Here is a 21177-nt window from a genome sequence, read left to right on the forward strand (position 1 = left end):
TGGCAACTTGATCCACAGTTGTGATTTTTGAATTCCAACCCACTGGCCTCATATTTCTTCTGCCTTGTTTCCTATTGTCAGCACTGGCAGTCCTCCAGTTTGATTTTACCACTAATTGTGTTGCACGTTACCGAACTGAAATGAATCAAATCAAAATGCTTTTCCTGGAGCATTAGATAAAGCAGGCGAGGGTTCTGGGTAATGAGCAGATGCTGCTAATGCAGGGACAGTAGAGGCCTTGCCAGGACTCCATCTGCTCCATGCTTGCCTGACTTTGGCTATGAGCCACAGCTTTTGGGAAACAGCAGTCTACTTTAGCCATCACTCTCCCCCTCCCGCCCTCCGGAGTCTCGTAATTTGACTTGAAAACAATGTGCTGCAACAAGAGAACATACTTTTTTTTTTTTTTTTTTTTTAAATGCCGTTCTTCATACTTGTGTAGGCATGGCAGGGAGATGCTGCACTGCTGCCCTTCATGGTAGTGCTTTGAGACCCGTTGGGAGCAGTTAGTGGTACTTCACAAGTTGCAGAGTAACAACGTGGAGCAAAGGAAGGTGGTTTCTGCAGGGATCAGAAGGGCTCTTGCTTGTTGGCAGGCTCCAGGAAGGGAATTTTGGCAACGCTACTTTCTGGGACTGGAAATCTGCTGTCTTGTCCATTCTGATGCCCTTAAAGCTGCTTGCAGGTATTGTCCCTTCTGTACCCTCTTTGCAAAGGGAGAAATGGAGTAATGTGTTTGGTGCCTTCCCCCAAGTGCCAGGACATGCTGTAAGATAGCCAGAGCAAGGAAACAGACTGGCTGGAAGAAAGGAAAAAGTTTTTGAAGAAAACAGCATGTAGCAGGTGGTAGTATATTTATTCCCATCAGATACATACAGGTGGTTGCGGATGCAAAACTCTTGGGTAAATGGCGTGTGATTTCACATCACGGTCAGGGAATTCTGCCTCTTGAGTCCCCAAGCTGGGAGAAAAATACAGACTTTCTTGTCTGTGCCTTTTCTGAGGGACTGTACAGGGATGATGTCCTTTGGAAATCTCTGTAAGAAGAGTGGTAGGATAAAACCTCGTGTTTGGTGGAAACTGATGTGGTAATGGTAATGTAAAGGCACAACTCTCGCGACTAACGTCTAGACTCTGGCTGTTGAGTATGGTATGTAGCTTGCTGTACCCACTGAAAGCTGAGAAACAGCATTGCAGTGAAAATGAAATGTAAAATTTTAGTTAATGAACACCAACTGTCCACTAACATTAAAATGGCTGTATATTGGTGGTCCCTCTGACTGGAAATGTTTTTTGGGAGAAACTTGAAATTCAAGATAAGTCTTAAGACTGTAGGCTGGTGCTCATTTCCACCAATATATTTCATGTACTGTTTGTACTTCATAGAAGTGTGATGTTATGTGAAAATTACAAGGAAATAAATTAATGTGCCCAGCTTGGAGGAAAAAAATAAATGTAGGAATTGTTTTCAAAAGGTGAAAGAGAATCAAGATACAAGTGGCAAGGCTGCGACCCACAAATAGGAAAAACATCATGTAGATGATGTGAATTAAGCAGCTTCTGGCCTTCCCACGCAGTTGTGTTTAGAAGCTGAAGTGAATGAGCATGAAAACCGTGAGCATGTCCAGATTCCCTGCTCTAACATATACAAAATTCTGTCTGTCTTTTTGTTCAGATAACGCACACGTAGATTGCTTTACATCTTCTCTAAAGCTGACAGCAACTGCTAGCGGTATCATCCTAACGCAGAAGAGCTGATGTAATGGGTCATTAGGATTTGAGTGTAGGATCTTCCACGCCAAAACACAGCCCTCCCTCTGCTTAGCCCAAGGGTTCGCTTTAGCAGGTAGCAGGAGTGGGCAGCTGTCCTGTCCTCTACTGTGGCTACTAGCTCTTAGAAGGAGCTGTGACATGCTGCATTACGCTGGCAAACACGGCCAGTATAATATTCACAAATGTGATACAACATTTTTTGCCTCTGTGTTTATGCTGCCTTTCCCTGGTACAGGATTAGAATATTTTATAAGAAAAGAGATACCTTTTTTTATTTGTGGCAAATGTGTTGCCTTTTATACCAGAGAGAAACCTATGTGAAAACAGATGTAAAAACCAGCTGCTCTTGCAGGATGTCTTTTGTGCTCCCAGCTGCAAAGAGGGGACTATACTAGAGACAGGCATTGTTAATGGAGAACAGCTTCCAGCCATTCACCTTTCATATAGCAAGAGATGTGTAAGACTGGCTGATGCTTCCTAAAATTGGAGTATAGTCAGGATTAGCAGTGCACAATAGTCTCATGGTTAAATGTTTTATCCAAATACCTTACAATCTAGAGTGAATTGCAATAAATGGACCTTTCATCAGGCCACATTTCAACAGTATATTGGGTTAGAAGTTACAAACCTGAATTCTTCGTGCAATCTGGGCTGAAGTGATAAACAAGACTGGTCCAGTGATTGTAATGTCAGGTGTCGGCGATTATACCATCTTCATCAGCTTCTTGCACTTAACTCATTTCCTTGAGCCAAGATGAAATATAAGCAAGCTGTAAAGTCTAAATCCGTTTGAGGAGTTATTGTTCAGTTCGAATAATCACAATTGTGGTGTAGATTTTAGCATGCTGTGAAAGTATTGCTTATAATTCTGATTTAATGACTTGAACACTTTTGAGATTGCAGTATTTAAAAAAAAAAAAAAAATAACTGTATGCTTGCAACCTTAACTTCACCTTAAAGATATTGCTTTGGAAATGAAGTACTGGTCACTGCTGGAGGCAGGAAGATAGACTATGTAAAGTAGTGATCTCATCTGCACGGGTAAATCTTATCCCTAATTTTTTTTTATGTTGCCATACTAATAACTTTTAACAGTAATGGTGGCTTTTTTTTGCTCTTACATAAACATGATTGACTGTTGCAAAGGCTTGCACGCTAATAAATACATTTTGCTGTTCTTGCAGTGAAATACAGAATATTCTGAGTAGCACTTTTAGACCTAACAGTAGCTTTACCTATTGATAAACACAGTGGAGTGTTTGCTTCTTCTGTGTAAAACTTGCAAATGTTTTCCTGCTGTCATGCATGAATTCATATACTGTTTTTTGACAGTAGTGCATTTCCACAGAAGGTCTTTGCACGCAGTGATTGAAGTTTCTGACTGATAGCAAGTGACAGATGATGGAGGATGTACATACAGGCTTGTACACTCTTTCGGAGGAGGCGAGAAGCAAGGGGGACAAGCAATACTTTTGCAAGCAACTATTTGTTCATCCTAATAAAAGAAAATGGTATTTTTCTTGCTCTTTGCATTCCTTTTGAAATCTTTTTACTCCTTATATTGTGTTCCTTCATTAAACATATGTTAACTTGTGACCTTACAAGTCACTTGTGGTTTTGATATCACCAGGGATGTTTTCACACCATATTGTGCATCAGATGTTGCACACACTGCATTTTCCTGTTAAAATTTTTAGACACTTTGAACAGATTTTCCTACTGAACCATCTAGTAAAAAAAAAGTACCTGTCTCAAATTGAGTGTACTATTGCATGAGCCATTCTCACTGTCTTCTCTTTTTGTAACGTTTGAGATGCATTAATAATAATAGTGGCTTTGTTGCCCAAATTTAGACATCAGAACTCTCAGTTCTGGGTTTTCCAGTTTGCTCACATGGTCAGAAGAGGGTTCTCTGACGTGAGTATTTTTTGGTGTTTTGCAGAACTTTCATACTTTAATACACTCTGTTAAAAACAGTGAAATGCTCATCACAGAAATGTGTAAACAAAAGACTTCACTTGAAAGCAAATCAGCTTCCTTTTCCCAATCACAAAAGTGGTCTTTAATTGGGCTAAATGTTCGCCAAAAAAAAAGTTAAATATACTCCTGCCTGGAGGAGCTTGGCAGCAATATTCATCATCTGATGAAAAAGTCCAGTTCTAACATCCATGATCTGATATCACTACAGTCTTTTACCATTGATGTTTGTGTGTTTGCTTGTTTAAATCAGCTGTCCTGGAGATGAGACTTCACCTATTCCCTTTGTTTTAGTTTGGAGCCGAGGACATGCTGTGAAGGCACAGAAGTGCTGCTGCTAAGCTCTCGCGTGGGCCAGACCAGGCTGCAGAGGGAATTGTAGCCTGTGCTGTCCATTTGTATTTGTTAACTTGTTTTAAGCATAAGTGTGTGTGATGCAAGCTAGCATTCTGTTTTTCAAAACCAGTTCAGCAGTTATTTACCTTTTAAGCAATTAACATAATTACCATTATGCTAAGAAGTAATTTTGGGAAGTTCTGCTCTGAGCCCTTATGACTCCATCGGGACAGTTTTAGTCGGGACTTATCTTTTTGATGGAAGCCTAATTGCAGTTTTGGCTTTGTGTAAACAAACAGAGGCGGCTAATTGTTTAGGCAAATAGCAGATTAATTTAAATATGCATCCCTAATAAAACAAAAATGGTCCCCATTATGGTACTCATTCCCATGGCGAGGAATATAAATATTCAGTGGGAGTGCCATTAGACAGGGATCTTAAGGATTATCTGCATTATTTCACATTGGTAGCACTTTCCAGATACCAAATAATCTTTACAAAAGCAAACATAAATCAATTTAAACTCATTTAGATACCATTTCACTATGTGCAGTTTCATTACCACACTCTTGCTTCACCTCCTTTGGGACATGGGAGGAGTGTTTGCAGACTGGCATTGGTGCCCGTCCACAGCTGTCTGTCAGAGCTTTTATGTCTCCTTTTGAAGGAATAGCTACCATTAATCATTTCATCATTAATGGCCACGCTCAAGTAGAAGGAAGGCTTCTCCAGCCCTGTCTATCACATCTGAAGATTGCTTCTCTGTTAATTCAGTGCAAAGGTGGCCCAGAAGTCTCCAATTCCGTCTGGCCCTTCTGTTCTGTAATATGCTCCTGATTGCTTCAGGTTGCTCTTATTCAGATTATTGCTTTAATGTACCCTGCTTTTAAATTGAGTATCAGTGATCTGTGCGGGGGAAAAAATGCAATTGCAAATGTATTGTCCTGTATTCTTCGGGATTTGTATTATTTAGCTTTTTGAACTCTTCTGCATTTTGTGTTTTTTCCAGAGCATCGGGATTAGGAGCTTTGCTGCTGGTTGTAAACTGTTAAGAATGGTATTAAAATCCCTGACCTGATTGCTGTGTATGCAGAGCTTCAGATTCTTCGCTTTAAAACTTTTCTGTGTGCAGTGGAGTGACTTAAATGTGAATGTGGGCTCTTCCTCACTATTTGTTGTGGTAATTGAGGGCAAGTATATAGTAGGACAAGAGTTTAGGTATCAGTTTAAGTCTGATCTTCTCCAAACATGGAAATGTGAGAGAAGTCAAGCAGTCTTCCTCAAGGTTAGATACCAATGCTATCTGAAAGTCAAAAATTGGGAATTAATTAGAGAGCAACAGAGCCTCTAATGCCAGAGCACGTAATTTTGGAAGGTTTCCTCTGAACCTCGTAGGTGATGCTGTGCAGCATCCTGAAGTTCTGGTTTCCTGCCCTACAGTCTCTTTTCTGTATGTTAACTTTTTCCATTAGAATGCTTTTAAGCTTACATCTTTTAAAGTTTTGTTAAATTCAAAGATAACGCACAGTGATTCTTTCTTTGCGTACAGGAACCGTTAGCATTTGGAACCTGATGTTCGGGCGGGAGCCAATCCATCATTACCAGCACAATCAGAGGATACAGGCTTTAGCTCTTGGTTCAGAGGGTGCCACAGTAGCAACAGCATCTGGCTTCGAGGTCAAAGTGGAAAGCCCTAATGACAGAGGATTCTGGCAAACCACAGAAACATTTGAAATCCAGAAATTGGTGAGTCTCCAGGCCACTCAGCCTCTTTCTTGGAGCTCCTGATCCACTAATTATTTTTGGTACAGTTGAGAGGAATCTTATAAAAATCTTACAAGAGTGTTGTCTGAACTAGATAACAGCTTTTTCAGCTAGAGGCTATGATTTTGAAGCAGGTTAATGGATGAGCCTTTCGTCGCTGAAGAGCAAGGGTGAAATGCTGGCTTAAGCTACAAGTGAAAATGAATAGAAGTCCATATGGTGCAGGAGGTTGGCTGTTTTTAATTATTTTTTTGTCAACATTAAACTAAGTTGGCTCATTTTGTAAATCAGTTTTCTCGCGTAGAATTGGAGCTAAAACTCAAGGTCTCATTCCAGATCAACGCTATCTGATTAATTCTGAGGCAGGATATTGCAGACGAGCTAATAGTACCACTTGTGAAGCTGTAACTAGTTGTGCAGCTTCTTTAGGTTGCACCTTCTGTCACTGAAGTTTTGAGACTATTTTAATTAAAAAGCAAAAGCTGTCCTATTCTCTGCAGTTTTATTATGTCTGGGAGTATCAACATTTTTTCTGAAAGGGGAAGGAAGTGCATAGGAATAATTTGAGGCTTGCAGCTTCTCTCCTATTGTAGGAAGCTGACTGCGCAGCTAAGGGGTGTGAAGTTGTGATTTAAACCACTCCTGATTAATCCCCTCTTAAAAGCTAAGTCAGTCTCACAATGCTTAAATAAACAAACTCCCCAAATATTTTAAGAGGTTTCCAAGTAAAAATGTTAAAACACTACCACACACTCCATTGTAGTTGGATCCATTTTACTCTTGCGTCTTGCTGTGAAATGTCAATTTGCCACATGTGAAAGTCAGTCAGGACAGCACGCTGTCTTCTAAAGTTGGGTTAGAAATCAGCTGTGTTGTTGAAGAGTTTAAACCCTTCCTGTAGTGAGACTTTTCGGCAGCATCTTAACCATTTACTGAAATGGAAGAGCAACGTCATTCCGGTCTTGTGACAGAAGATAGGGGAGCTGGTATTTGGGCTGTCCTAGAGTCACGTGATGACTTTTCTGTTAATTTAGAGTATATATACATTGATTGCAGGGTAAGCATCAACTATTCCATGTTAGTTGTGTGAATGTGTTGTCTCTTCTGACGTACTGTATTCACATTCTAGCCACGATATTTGCTTTATGTGCTTTAACCTTATGGCTTTCTGTCCTTCATCTGAATGAGCCCATTAAGTCTTGCTCCTTTCTTTGATGTGATATTTTGGTGTATTCTGTTGTAATGTGTTCTGGTTAGTATTTTTAATGGGCTCGTTCTAAAGACTGTGAGCTAGATTTCATCATAGGAGCTAAGCTTGCAAAAGTTCAGAAATAAAATTGATACGCGGTCTTTGTCTGAAATAATCCATAATTAGGATGATTCCAGATAGCAGATAACCACATCAGTAGCATGTTCAGTTTAGCGTGTGTCAGTAGTGATGGAAAAGAATTTTTGGATGTAATAAAAACTTAAAAGTCTGCTTTTTTTAGGTCAACTTCCTTAATCTGGTTCCAGATGTTATGGGGAGTCCAGTGACAGTAGCAGCTGCAGAAGATGTCGTTTATCTCCTGAAAGCAGAAGATCCTGGCAAAATTCTCCATTCTGTCTATGGTCAGCCTGTCACGTGTCTTGATGTGTCTGCTCATGAAGCAGCCTTTGGGGTCAAAACCTTTGGCTGGTTGTTGAATGAGCCCAACCAGGTACTGAAATTTTTTTTGATAAGATTTTTATACCTTCGTAATTAACAAAGGAAAAAAGGGTTCAATCTACTGACCATTTCCTTCCCTGCTATTCAGCATTTGACAGTAGAGGGAAAACATTCTTTTAATGCAATAATCTGATGCTTCTATTAGTGTTCTAGTGGGCTGAAGTAAGGGATTATTGTTCAGGTGACTGGGTTCACTGTAGATACTTGGCATTCTCTGCTCCTCAGCGAGTCCCAGCTCATTCAGGTGTATGCTGTGTCAGTGGCCCCCTAGGGGGACTCACCCCAAAAAACCTAAAAACCCCATTAAACCCCTGCCCCAAAAGCCAAAACATCCCTCAGCCTTTCTGATGAGGGCATCCTGAGCAGTGTGTCAAGCCTTGTACATGCAAATGTGCAATCTTAAGAGGATGCTGCTTTTTTTTTGTGCATTTGACTATTTGAACTAACTTACTTCCAATTTGGTGAGGATGGTGTGACTGTGGTATTAAAGGAAGCTAAGTGGTAATCATAGTTTTGAAGCCCCCTGTGACACAGCCTGCTGCTTTCATCAGCACATCTTAGCAGTGGCAGGGTAGATCAAAACCAGACTGGTTTTGTAACCCAGCTGAAGACTCATGGCTGAGGCACGCTTCTAATGCAGCTCGTCTCAAACTTCTCTGCTTGCAGGAAGGGCTCTTTGGGGTTTGCAGACCCAAATAAGTAGCATAAATAATTTGTATTTGGGGGGGCTCAGAATCCTACCTGAGATTCCAGGCAGCAGCCAGCTCCTGGACACAGCCCCACTCCAGGGCAGGGACCAAACTGCAGAACAACCTGTTTCCAGATGCCTTAAGAAGAGTTTCTCTCCCTTTCCTGCATCTTGTCTAGCTTTCCACTCCCTAATTTCATTCCATTTTTTGTGGTTATACTTCAGGCATGTGATGGGCTATCAGCAATGAGGGAAGGAGAGTGCTTCAGGCAGGTGGAGAAAGAAGCAGGAGGTGAGCACCCAGATGAAAGCAGCTGTGGTCAGTAGTGTATAAATGCAGCATTTTCTTTGGCAAGTGACTGGAACAGGAAAGCTTTATTTAGGACTACCTCTGTGTTAGGAACAAATGTGTCCAGCTGCATCTAATTTCCCCTTAAAATGCTGAGGCCACCATAAATACCTCTAGGGTTGAGAGATGCTGCGAGGCCATGCTGTCTTTATTAATTCCTTTGCTGTCCTAATCCAATTCTTTTCCCTACAGAGGTGGGAGGTTAGAAGGTAAAATTGCCTCATTCAGGGGCATTATATCGGTGATCGCCTTTGTGCCTCTTAAAGGAATAGAGAAATCTACTTAGGCCCCCGAGCATCACTCTGTAAAGCCGGACATATTTCCTAATTTAGTTCTGAACTATTTGGCATTTGATGGCAGATTGTATTATGCAGTGCATCAGTGCGCATCCTAATCAGGGAGATGGGACTGAAGTCGTCCAGACGGCTGGGGTGTGTTTGACAAGGACGCTTGCTTGGCATTGCCGCACCAGCTGACATCACGCCGGAAATTAATTACTAATGTCTATTATGATAATTATTCGCCTCGCGCAGACGTGAAGGGACTTCGCATTGGCTGATTACACTGGTCACAAGTTGACAATCTGTCTTTAAGAGAGCTTTCAGTCTCGGAAATGTAATGATGAAGAATTCCAGCCCTGTTGGCTGCTGGCTGTGTTGCTGTAGTGGGAAAGCTGTGTTTCTTCTCAGTTTGGGGGTTGGTGGGTTTTTTTGTTTTTCCTGAGGGATATTTTTTTCTTTAGTGTAAGCTCACAGTCCTAATGCTACTGCCTAGTAACCTGCTTTCTGATGAAAATATAGTTAAGGAAAACATCTTTTTTCCTCTCTCTTTTTTAATCGTCTAATTTTAACCAAATTTGACAGCAGAGTAGAGATCTGAGGCATAAATTTTGTAGGAACTTTTATGTCGAAGAGGAGAAAAACATCAAATCTGTGGCATAGACTTGCCTACTGTTAGATGACAGACGTCTGTGCAGGAGAGAGGGAAGAATATAAATGCTTCATCTGTGAGAAGTTCAACTTTCACTTTATTAAGCATTAGACAACCCAAGTATGATGCTGTTTCTTGAAAATTCATCTGTTTAGTGCTGCTGGAGCTCTTTGTTTTATGTTAAGCTAAGAGAAATTTCTTTAGTAAGGGTTATTTCAGCTGTATTAACTCAACGTGGAACATACTATTTTCCTTAAATTCCAAATTCTTGAAATACTGAGATCTGCATTCCCATCTAGACTCGTATGTGGCTAATAATATAGACCAGATAATGAACCACAGGGAAGAAAGACCCTAACCCTGGCTTTCCCTTTCAACCTAAAGTGATGCTTGTGACATGCAGTGGACATGCCTCGAAGGGTGGTGTCTAGCAAATAACATAATACCCTGTGTCATGAGGTTTGGAGACCCGTGGTTTCAATGCTGCAGCAGCAACACAAAGTCTTGGCATTCACGTGTTTGAATTTGGGGTTTGAGCACTGTATGTAAAATTAAATCCACTGATTTAAACTAGAGCTGGCTTTGGTCCTCTCCATGTCAGGATATAAACCTCTTAAACCAGTAGCGCTATAGCTGTCAGGATTAACATCATCTGATTTCTGATGCAATTATCTTACTGATTGTAGGATCTGACTGAAGCTTTTCTCATAGTTGGTATATTTATAAGCTTCCCTTGCTGTCAGGTCTGGTCTACTGTAGCTTCAGGTGAGCTCTCTCCTGCTTGTGGATTATTTCTATGAAATTTATAGGTGCTTCAGGGATGGGGGTGGAGAACAAACCCAGCTTTCTCCTGTGTTTAAAATTTAGTTGAAATTTTTTAATGTATTCAACAGTTCTTGGTGATAGAAGATAATCAACATGGGAGGTTTTGGGGTTTTTTTCCACCAAAGAAACTTCATGTAGCACGCAAGAGAACTGTACTTTAAACTCATGCAACTGAAGAACTCTTTTTGTTACATGCATTATAAGGTGCAGTTCAGAGTATGTCTGGTTTTGGTTGCTTTGTGCACAGACTTGTAGATGGGGAAGAGAGGAGTGAAGGGAGGACAGTGATGATTTTAGAGCCTCCAACTTAGAAACAGAAAGCTAGATATGTTCAGATGTCTTGGGAGTTGTTTGTTATGCTGTCACCTTTTCATCTATTTTGAGCTGGTGATTGGCTTGTACTTGATGAGGGGCGTTCAACATCACCTGCCTCTTCTCATCAGCAATTGAAATACTGCTTAGTTTTGCTCCTGCATTTAATGTTTCCATGGTGTTCTTCAACTGCTTGCTAATGTGAGTGTATCCAGTAAAATTAACCACTTGAAATGGATGTTATGAACTAATAGTAAGTGGAAAAACAAATTTTAAATAATCTTTTAAATTTCATTTCACGCTTTACAGTCTCTTGGATGATGCATTTAGGTCATAGCTGCTTTATATAAGCTGTTACGTCTGTCTTGCACCTTATTTTAACTAAATTCCTCCTCTTTGTTAACTGATAAGCTTGCATTGTCTTCTCTGGTGTTGTAATGTCTCCAGTTCTTGTGGAGTTTGAAAGACTTGAAATTTTTTTTATCTTGATTCTTCGTGTTTAAAAAATGTGGGGTTTTTTTCAGTGGTCCTAGTAAGTAGTCCAGTTCTCAATAAATTGATCTTTATGAACTTTTGTTTTCATACCAGTAGAAGGGTAGGTCTTACTGGTGACTGAATTTGGACATATGGGACTTGCCCAAACATTTCTCTTTGGGGAGCTGTAGGACTGTAGAGTGTTAGCAGAAGTTAGAAGGTGAAAGGTGTTTTAAATACCTTTTTCTTTATAAACTCTTTGGTACCCTGTAGGAGAGACAGAACTCTTTCTGAGGATCTGAACAGTGTAACTTTTTAGGCACTGCAAGAAATACAGTCCAGCAGAGAGACCAGAAGTTTTTCCTTGCCTAAATTTTGCATGGTGGATTGATGAACCCCTTTCTTGCCAAAAAGTAACAATCATCCATCTTGTTTTTTCTGTGTTTGTAAATGACCAGAAATAATATTGCAAGTTAAAAAATCCCTTTTGTATTGGCTTATTGGCTAATGTTAATGACGTTCTGCCTTTTTTTTTTTTTCTCCCTTTCCCTATTTGTACATTAATGTGAATACCTCAAAATTGGCACAGCTGCTTAGGTAGGTGTCTCGGGTTTTGAAAATATAGCTGCTAGGATGTGCCATGCATATTCAAGTCAATAACCTATAAAACCAAGAGAATTCATTCAGTTTTTAAGAATTACCTTGCTTTCCTTTTCCCTGGTCTATCCTTATGTTGGGGAAAATGTGTGTCTGGGCTAGGGCTTGTTTTTTTAGTGAGTGGGTGGTTCAGTGGGTAAACATATTATCCTTTCATCTTCTGGCTACCTGAACTCTTACATCAGTCTTCAGCCACAAGTCAAGTGAGTCTGGTGACCTCATTCCTGGTCCTAGCAGACATCTGTCCACATCACAAGCCCGTCAAGGCTGGCAGTGTCCCTGCCGCTGGCAGCGCGGGCTCGGGCAGTGTCCAGCGCTGGAACAGCGAGGGTTGCAGGTGTGTTGGCAGAACCACGTTGCCGAAGCTTGCCCGCCGTCTGCCTGCACAACGCTTGGCTCTACTTCTTGCTACCAGCTTGGAGTCTCACTTTTTAACTCCAGTCAGATGAAAACTTAAAAGGAAAAACCCACCTATGCTTGTCTTCAGCTTCATGTATAACTTTTACGGCAGGTGTAGGTATTTGGAGGACCAGGCTGTGTGTGTGGCTGGGTTTTTTTGCTGCTGGATTTGCTGCAAGCTCTTCAGATTCTGTTATTTTTGCTATCCTCTGTGTGGGTCTTTAAACATTGCTTGAGACTGCTTGGTGCAGCTCAGTGCATGCAAAATAAGAGTTCTCATTTGCCAGCATAGAGTCACCTTTAGGATGGCATGAAAGTCAATTTTCCACATGCTCGGAGAAACGCTTGTGTTACCAGCTTTACACAATGACTTATATCTGGCAAGAACTTGCAAAATAGTCTCTCTGGCTGATTGTCAAAAATTACATCATATTGGAGTAAACTGCTTTTAAATCAAACATCCATTATTCATGTATATTAACTGCTTTTTTTTTTTTTACTGGCTGTTTTGTGTATGATTTACTCTTTTTCTTTCTCTCTGATTGTCTGTCTGTCTCCCTCAGCTGCTCCTTTTAAATCTTAGCTCATCTTTAAATTTATGGAGCCAAAACACTTATCTCTGTGTACAAGTATCAATATGCTGACCTTGCATTTGTTAATAGTCAAATTTTTTTGTTGTTGTTGCAGTGTTATGTGCCATATTTACAGTAGGCAATTCAGTACATTTACATGGGGAAACCGTGCCCCTGAGGCTTGTAAACTTTGAAAATATTCTTTTTCCACATCCCTTTAGAAATAAAATTCAAACTTACAGCAGTGTGTACCTTATGTTGTACTTAAATTTGATGACTTCTGCTGCAAATGCATATGAAATAACCTTATCGCTTTTGTAGACACCCTTTGAATTGAAGGGTTTTGATCTGAGCAAAACCCAGATCCCTTTTTATTTGTGGTAGACTTGAAATTTCACGACCCTTTCTTTTGTTGACAATATTGATGTGTATTTAGGCAATGTTTTTTCTAGTTGGCAGAGGGATGGGCAGAAGGAAAGGGGAAGAAACATAATCTGAAAATAAATATAAATTCTATTCCCAATTTTGATGCTTGTTCCTCTGCCTCTCAGGTTTTATTATTTTGATCCTCTGTCTCTAAATTGACAGTTAGAAACCTCTATCCTAGACAGTTCTTTCTGAGAAAGTGGTTCTTTAATGTATCCTGTATGTTATTCAGTAAGGAAAAGGATGTAGGTTTTGAATGTGGTTTTACAGTATACTTTTGCTAGTATTTATGATACTCTGTTCAATACTTCATCTAAATAAGAACAGAATATACTGTATATACAGAGTGCTTCGCCCAATTCTGAGAGACAGCTCAGTTTTTACTAGCTGTGCGATGTGGTAACTTTTGACAAGAAGCAGAAATGCTATTGCAGAGGGGAACTAGCTGTTTCACAAAGCAGTTGTCTGCTGGCTTTTGGCCAGGACAGTGGGTTGAACACCCCTGCTCTTGTTGAAAGTACCACGGGCTCTTTGATAACAAGTGCTTGGGGATTTGTTGTTTTAATGTTCCATCCAAAAAAGACATCTCCAACAACACAGGATCCCAAAACACCTGCTGGGGTATTGGACATGCATGGAAGAGTTCCATCAACAGCATTTCCTTCAGTTCCTTGGTTTTTCTTGGAAGTATCTCAACCAGAGCACATCGACCACGCTTGACCTCACTTAGCTGCAAGATGTAACAAAGCTCACAGCTTAGCTATTCTGGCTACAGAGTTTAATTCTCTGTGAATTAATTTAGTCTTCTTTCTTGAGTTCTTGGACAGCATTTAAAGAGAGTTCCTGTACCCACTGCTCTGCAGTTCCGTGAAGTACAGTAACTTTTCCTTTCTTCCTCTGCCTAGTGTCTTATGAATTTGCCAGCTTCTCAGCGCATCTATCTGAGAACAGTGACCACAGGTTGAGACTTGCCCAACTGGCACAGTAAAGAGGGAAATTAGTCTAATGCACTGCCTTAACAAAAGAGAGAGTATGAGCTTGAATAATTAATACCACTAGTCTGTGGCAATCGGATAAAATGAAGTCCCATTTGCTCAGCCTTATTAAAAGAGAGAGAGAGAGGGAGAGATGGTAAAGGTCGTTAAGGGACTTGTAACATGGAAAGAATCGCCTCTGAGATGGATAATGTGTTTTCTAATCTCTGTGGTCTTTAACTAAACATAATGGTAAAGGTACTCTGGCTATTTCTGGCTTGTTGAATTATTAAGCATTCTGGGAGATTGCTTGGCTCTTATCCAATAACTTAGACTTTTTCATTTGAACAACGTTAATAGGTAACACTTTTTATTTTGTGCGTTAGATCCTGATACATCTGCATGGAGTATTTAATGTTTTTCCTCCCTTGTGTTGCTGAAGTCCCACTGGGGGAAGGGATGCTCGTTAGTGTGTTATCCCAGGGTACTTCATTTCACACCCAAATGCTCTGGGTTCACTTACCTTCAGTTCGGTACCTATTAGGTCACAGGTCTTGGGTGTCCATTATAGGATTATAAATATCTTTAAAAGGGTAATCCCTTTGCAGTGTGCATTATAGGATTATAAACCTCCTAAAGATCTTATGCTTTATCTGCCCTTTAACATACAGGCCCTTATTTCAAGTCCCTATTGACCAGGTATTTTCATTCTTTCTCCTTGGCCTTTGTAAAGAAAATCCTTGTTGCCTTGGGATATTATGGGAGAGCTCATCACAAGTGTTCTAGCAACTTCAAAATTGTCATCAGCATACTCTTAAAAACCCTGTCTTCAAGAAATTATTATTCAGACTTTAAAAAGCATTCTGAGTTCTTTTTGTTTCTTTACCTATCAGTTTGTCAGGATAAGGTTTTGAAATTTGTTTGCAAACCATAAAATTGCTCAAGACAGAATTTGAATTTAAAGATAGGTAAACCCTGGAAACTGAAAATGACAAAGAGAATCTTTCTTCCAGTGATAGGGCTAATTGGCTAGAAATACAGGTGCATTATAAAAATTAAAAAAAACCCAAACCCAACAAACAAAAACCAGCACAACAGTCTTTTAAAGAGTGGAGACTGACATGAGAAGAGAAGGAATTGGAGGGGGTAGGAGAAGATGAAAGACAGCTTTTCTTCCAGTTTTGTGGATCTGAACCTTTATTTTTTTTACAGATTCTCTTTCTTAGATGTAAACACTTTAAATTGGTGGCCATCTGCAAGTTATGTCAGGAGGAATAAATAATTTTTCAGCTGGTGCTGCCTACATATGAGAATTGCCACAGGTCTGAATTTGAGACTGCAGGCAGGAGAACCTGTAATATTTGCTCCCATGTAAAACAGGGGAATCTTTAACTGCTATGTGGAAGCAATTTTTCATTATAGTCTTTCATGGCCATATCTGAATTTTCAAGTGTGTATCATATGTTTATAAGATAGATGGGAGCAGTGGTCATTTAGATAAATTAATAGTTTATGGATGTTCACTTTAAGTATTAGCCCCAGGGGACTTTGGGGAAAGCAGCGTTTGGCCCTCTCCAGAGTTTTAACGTACAGCTGGGAAGGGCTGGTTCAGAGGCTCAACTGGGAGCTGGAAGACGTTGTTGTTGACCCGATCATTTATTGTTCATAAGTTGAATTCAGAAGTTTATTGACTTTGTCTTTTGTTCAAAACTTTCCAAGGAGGAATTTGGTTGCCAGGCACAGATATTAATTTCCTTTGCACTGAAAACTGTGCAAAATACCCTTGCCAGAATGTCATTATCTCTGGGTTTGGTTAGTGAGCTGTTGGAAGCTGTGCTGCAAGTGAGAACAGACTGTAAATTGGTCTTTACCTTGAAGACTAACATCTTCCTGCTGTTTGTAGCAACTTTTTTGTAGGTATGGAAGTTTAAATTAATTTTTTAGCAACTTTTGTGTCCTAAGTGTCCCTGCAGAGGTAGAGTCTTCCTTGCTTTACAGAGCTTGGGTAAAATTGCTTTGGTTTTTTGGGTCTTTAGCATGCAATTTTTCATTCTTAAGAGTGGTATTTGAGGCAGATAGCTTCACAAAGACAAGGCTGGGAGAAGGAACTAGTTGGGAGATTATAAATATTGAGAAAGTAGGGTATGAATATGTTGATTCTAATAGGGAGCTGATAATACATCTGAATAAAACCATGCCTGCTTTTTAGTTGGGAGAAATGGCAGATGGAGGAAACCTGCAGATTCTCTGCCTTTCTTTGCAGTATTCCTAGAGATTATTAAAGTTTGACTTTTGTTGCCTAGAGGCATCCATCACAAAATGATCCCCTCCTGCTCTCTTAATTCCACCTTTCAGATGCGTACTAAAATTACACAGATAGGAAGTAAAAGGCCAGGCAGCATCACTATCGCTGTTCTGGCAAATGTTGAAATAATATGTACAGATAGTGTAATATTTATTAAGCTGCATGTGGATATAATCAGAAAAGTAGAAGTTAAGTATATTGATGTGATGCTGACGTAGCCAGGCTGATGTTGCCATGGAAGCTGTAAGTTTTTTCTGATGTTTTAACCACCGTTACTCTTTTCATGGTCATAGGTTTCTTTTAAATTAAAGGAGCATCACCACGAAATTTAATAATGTTTATGAAGTTATGTAAGACCAGGTACTGTGCTGAGCTCCACTGGGCTTTGACCAGTACATTTTTCTGTTTCTAAAAATACTTGCTCTCCTAAATTGAAAGGCCCAGATAGATAAATCTCATCTGGCCCCACAGGAAAGACAGTGAACGTGATTAAACTGATTGCTGCACAAAGGAGAGGAGGGTGAAGAGACGGGAAACAACTCGTACCTCTCTTCTAGTCTCTGGTCAAATCGTCCTGGATGTTGCTTAAAATCAGAGTTGTTTTTATTCCTTTCCCATCTGAACTGCCACTTCAGATGTAATGTTTCTCTTAATCTGTTTCTGCCGCATGATCTGTACAGAAGCTATCAGCAGGGCCTGTCAGCGCTGAGTCGGTGTTCAGTTCTGCTCTTCAATTTTTGCTGTATTTGGTTGAATCTTTCTTGCACAGTCCATCTGTCTAAACCTTCTAAATGTTGATTCTGTTTACTTTTACTACTCTTTCAAATATTTAAAATTGATGAAGAAACTATTTGCTTTTCCATGTAAGCCTTAAAAATTTGATCTGGAGAAAATCTGTGTGGCTTGCTTTGTCTGCCTGAGAGCTATACCTATCTGATACTGGTTGGCAAGAGCCTTGCATCCCTGCTTCTTGGTGGATTCCATTGTGAAACTTGATTTCCTTATTTCTGAGGGTGTTGTTGCCCTTCTTAAATCGTGACAGATCTGTATCTTGGTTATATATTAGCATGTTGAAAAACAAGTCCTGCAAACCATCTCTGATGGTGATAGCTCTGCTCTACTTTATGCTGCAGCAAAATGTAGTTGTGCTCATTCTACGTTGAGCTGGTGTTTGTTCTCTTTGTGCCAGATTCTTCTTTACAATCTGGAAACAAGTCAGTGTCTGAAGAAGATGGGCAACTCAATAGGTGACTTTACGTGTGTCAACCTCCAGAACAGTCCTCCAAACATGCTTGTTACAGGCAATAAAGACAGAAGGTAGGTACTACCAAGAGCTGTAACCCATCTCAAATTAGCTTACTTCCTGTCCTGCTGTCCTACATCTGGACCTGTTAGAATTTGTTTCTTCTCTAATGTTTCAAATGCAGCCTGCGTGAACTTCAGGAACAAAACATTAGGTAATAGTTGGATGTGGCTGCCAGTTTGCTTTGTTTCAGAAAGCTCCACGGGAAGACTTTCTTTTTAAGCCATTTGGTGGACACAGTTGGTGTACAGCCCAGCGAGACCACTTGGAATATCTTCCACTTCCCCACCACCACCCGCAAAATTAGTTTGGCATTTAAAAGCTCACTTTCTGATATTAAAAAAATAACCTAAGGGATGAATCATGTAGGATGAGATGGGTCCGTCTGCCAAATGATGTCAAGAGTGTATTTCGGAACACTGTGATGTCCCTCAGGTGACAAAAAAAAGAGACTTTCATATGAACAGATTCCAGCTTCTATTTAGCTGATTAGCAGCTTTCTCTTTAACTCCTTGGCTTGGGGAGTAGGATTTTCCCAGCACAATATCTGGTGCCAGGAATGGACGCGCTGGGAACAGTCAGTGCAAAAGGATTAAAGTGCTTAAAAACACCCTTTGAGTCCAATTTTTAGATTTTCTTTTTTTGGCTAGTTATTTGTGGGGTCTGATCCAGTGCACCAAAGGAGATGTGGGATGGCGAGGAGCCAGTCTCTAATGGCTCCCTCTTCCTTCCCTCCTCCTTTCTGCACTGGGCATCAGGCTGCAGGTGGTGGTCTGGTGTGGTGGTGGGTATCAGATTGTAAGGCGGATACTTTCCTTTGCCAAATCCCAGACCTCTGTCCCGCCAGTGCAGCAGCTTGCAAAAATGATTATTTTGTCAAATAGCTTTTTTTCCTTCTTGGTGAATAGGCAGAGGAAGCAAACCTCACACTTTCTCAGCAAAGAGGATAAAGGAAATACCTGAAGTTTGATATGTGTAACTGAATCCTTGGGAGATTTTTCCCTCTAAAAGCAGATAATTGATTTTCCAAAGCACCCCAGTAAAACTACCTCCAATTTTAATCTCTTGGACAATGATGGAAGAGTAGATAAAGTTGATATCCCTGAAGTGAGATTGAAATTTACTCCCTTCATACTGGACTAAATGTCTGTGCCCTTTCCCCTCCAGAAAGTTTTTCACTTTTTCGGCTCAAGCGTTGACTGAGTTTAAGGGGTTGGCCATCACTAGAACAGCAAGAAGCTAGGAATCAATAGTTCAGCAAATAAGTTGGCATCCAGGAGGCAAGACCATGTGTATCTCAGAGGTCAGTTCCTCATGTGGTGCTGCATGTGACTTGAACCTCCAGAGCCCTGTTACGGAGCAAGTGTAAGGTCCCTCTTTAGGGGACTTCACGCTGCTGATGGCCAGTGGGAAAACTTACTGCTTGAATTAAATATAGCAATTTCACAGTTTTACTAGTATGTGCTGTTCTTTCATTCAAAGCCATGATTTTGAAAAGTAACACTTGTGAAATGTTTTTGGTAGGACCTATAAAATCTGTCTTTCCATCAAAAAATGCTCCTGAAGCATTGCTGGTTTATTTGATTACTTAGCTGAGCTTCACACTGGCAGGAGATCTGGTAACAGGGAGCATGTGCTGATGCACTGCACAACAGCACCCTTTTCCTTGGTGGAACCTAAAAGGATGAATAGCACTGGGAAAGCAAACATATGGCAAGCCCAGTGTATACTGTCGCTGAAAGGTGTGGATCAAAACATGTATTCCATGCTCTCCTAAAGCAAGTGAGTTTACTTCTGAGATTGTTTAACATGAGTCAAAGCCTGGTCATGAGAACACCTTCCTTAAGACTCCCTTGGACTCGGATGAATCCAGTGTGCTCCCACTGAGCCCAGCTGCTGAGGCAGGAGATGGTGGCCCATGCCAGGTCTGCATTAGAGCATCACATTAGATTTGCAAAATGCTTTTCCTTTTTTTTTTTTTTTTTCCTAAAGCACATCTAAACAACTCAAGTGTGCCTCCAATTCTTCCAAGGGTGTGCCAGAATGGACACCTGCCCAAAACCTGGGCCCTTGCTAATGAAATAACCAGGACGCAATCAGATCTTTGTTTCCAACTGTGCTTACCAAACAGAAGAAGCTTTGATTGCCGTGCAGAACACATGCAGTAAGACAGGGAGAGTGCTGGGTGCAAACACTTCCAAAATACCCCATCCTTACCCAAAGCACAGCTCTAATATGTAGCCAAAACTTCTCTCTGCTGGAGTTGGAGAAAGCAAGAAGTCCTTTTCGCCATCAGCAACTGTCGTGGTGGGGTTTTCCTAAGGGTGACTGCAGAGCCACACAGAGTGTGCTCCTCACTCTGTTCCAGCATGTTTTTCTACATGTCAGATGGATGTTACTCTGTTGGAGTTTTGGACTGTTCTGTTGCCTTTTATTTCAGTTGCTGAAATGTGTTTTTTGTAAAATCATATGATGCAATCTCCATTTGAGAAAGGAAAAGGAAAGACTTGCAACACCATTAGGATCGTAGCAGGGGTATGGAATAAAGTACAGTTAATGTGTTGGAACAAGTGTGTTTTGGCCTTTTCTGGAATTAATGTGTACCTGATGGTTTCATTCTTGATAGTCATCAGGCGGGAGGAACTTTCTCTGGCTTCTTTTCAAATCTGAGATCAGTATTTTCCCTTCTGGTTTCACTCGCTGCATTTTTTTTTTTTTTTGATTCACTTATGTACTTCGCTTTATCTCTTAATCTTGACAGGTAAGGATCGAAAAACATACTCCTTTGTGCTATGTGCTAGGTTTCAAACTTCACAGTATTAGCTTTAACTGGTTCCTGGGACTTGTTACAGTGGTTGAAATCCTAAGCTCTTTTTCTGCAATTCTGCTTCTAGCCAAGTCTTCTCTTCAAAATGCCTTGTCTAATCAATAATTTCTGGAAACCAGATGTACCTAAAAGCTGCCCGCAGTCAGTAGTTGTGTTTTTGAAATCAGAAGAGGTACTGATTGCTGGGTGCTTGTGGATAGTTTTGTTTCAATATTGGTGATTAACTCAAGCGTATAAACCAGTAACTCCCTTGATTTGTCTCTTGAATTGCCACACGTTTAAGTCTCTTCCTAATAGTCCTTTCCTTGATCCTCATAATAATACTGCCCCTACGACCTGGATGTGGGTTAGGTACCGAGGGGTAGGATGTGTTACAAATATGCCCAAAACATGGTATTTTGCCTCATGGTGTTGCTAACATTTTGGGAAGCACGAATAGAGGAGCTTTTTCCAAATTTCACTTACATGTTCTATCACCTCAGACTTGTAAAGAGTCAGAGAGGTCCTGTATGGTGGGAGAAGTCTGACTCAAAAAGTCTTTGATAATAGAAGTCAGAGTGAAAATTCAGTGGTGAAAA

At 40.4% G+C, this 21177-nt stretch overlaps 1 protein-coding gene across 2 annotated transcripts in view; it reads left to right on the forward strand.

Moving 5' to 3' along the window:
* The window catches only part of FBXW8 (F-box and WD repeat domain containing 8), a 51728-nt gene that overhangs the window by 26113 nt on the left and 4438 nt on the right, over window positions 1–21177 (forward strand). The window contains exons 6-10 of one of the 2 annotated variants that reach the window (XM_074844571.1): window positions 5636–5832; window positions 7341–7550; window positions 8472–8538; window positions 11979–12130; window positions 17659–17786. In XM_074844571.1, the coding sequence (XP_074700672.1) occupies window positions 5636–5832; window positions 7341–7550; window positions 8472–8538; window positions 11979–12130; window positions 17659–17786 (754 nt within the window). The remainder of the gene's footprint in view (window positions 1–5635; window positions 5833–7340; window positions 7551–8471; window positions 8539–11978; window positions 12131–17658; window positions 17787–21177) is intronic. The other variant, XM_074844572.1, reaches the window with a different exon arrangement.

The sequence above is a fragment of the Strix aluco genome, chromosome 18, assembly GCF_031877795.1.
Source record: "Strix aluco isolate bStrAlu1 chromosome 18, bStrAlu1.hap1, whole genome shotgun sequence".
Lineage (NCBI taxonomy): Eukaryota > Metazoa > Chordata > Aves > Strigiformes > Strigidae > Strix > Strix aluco.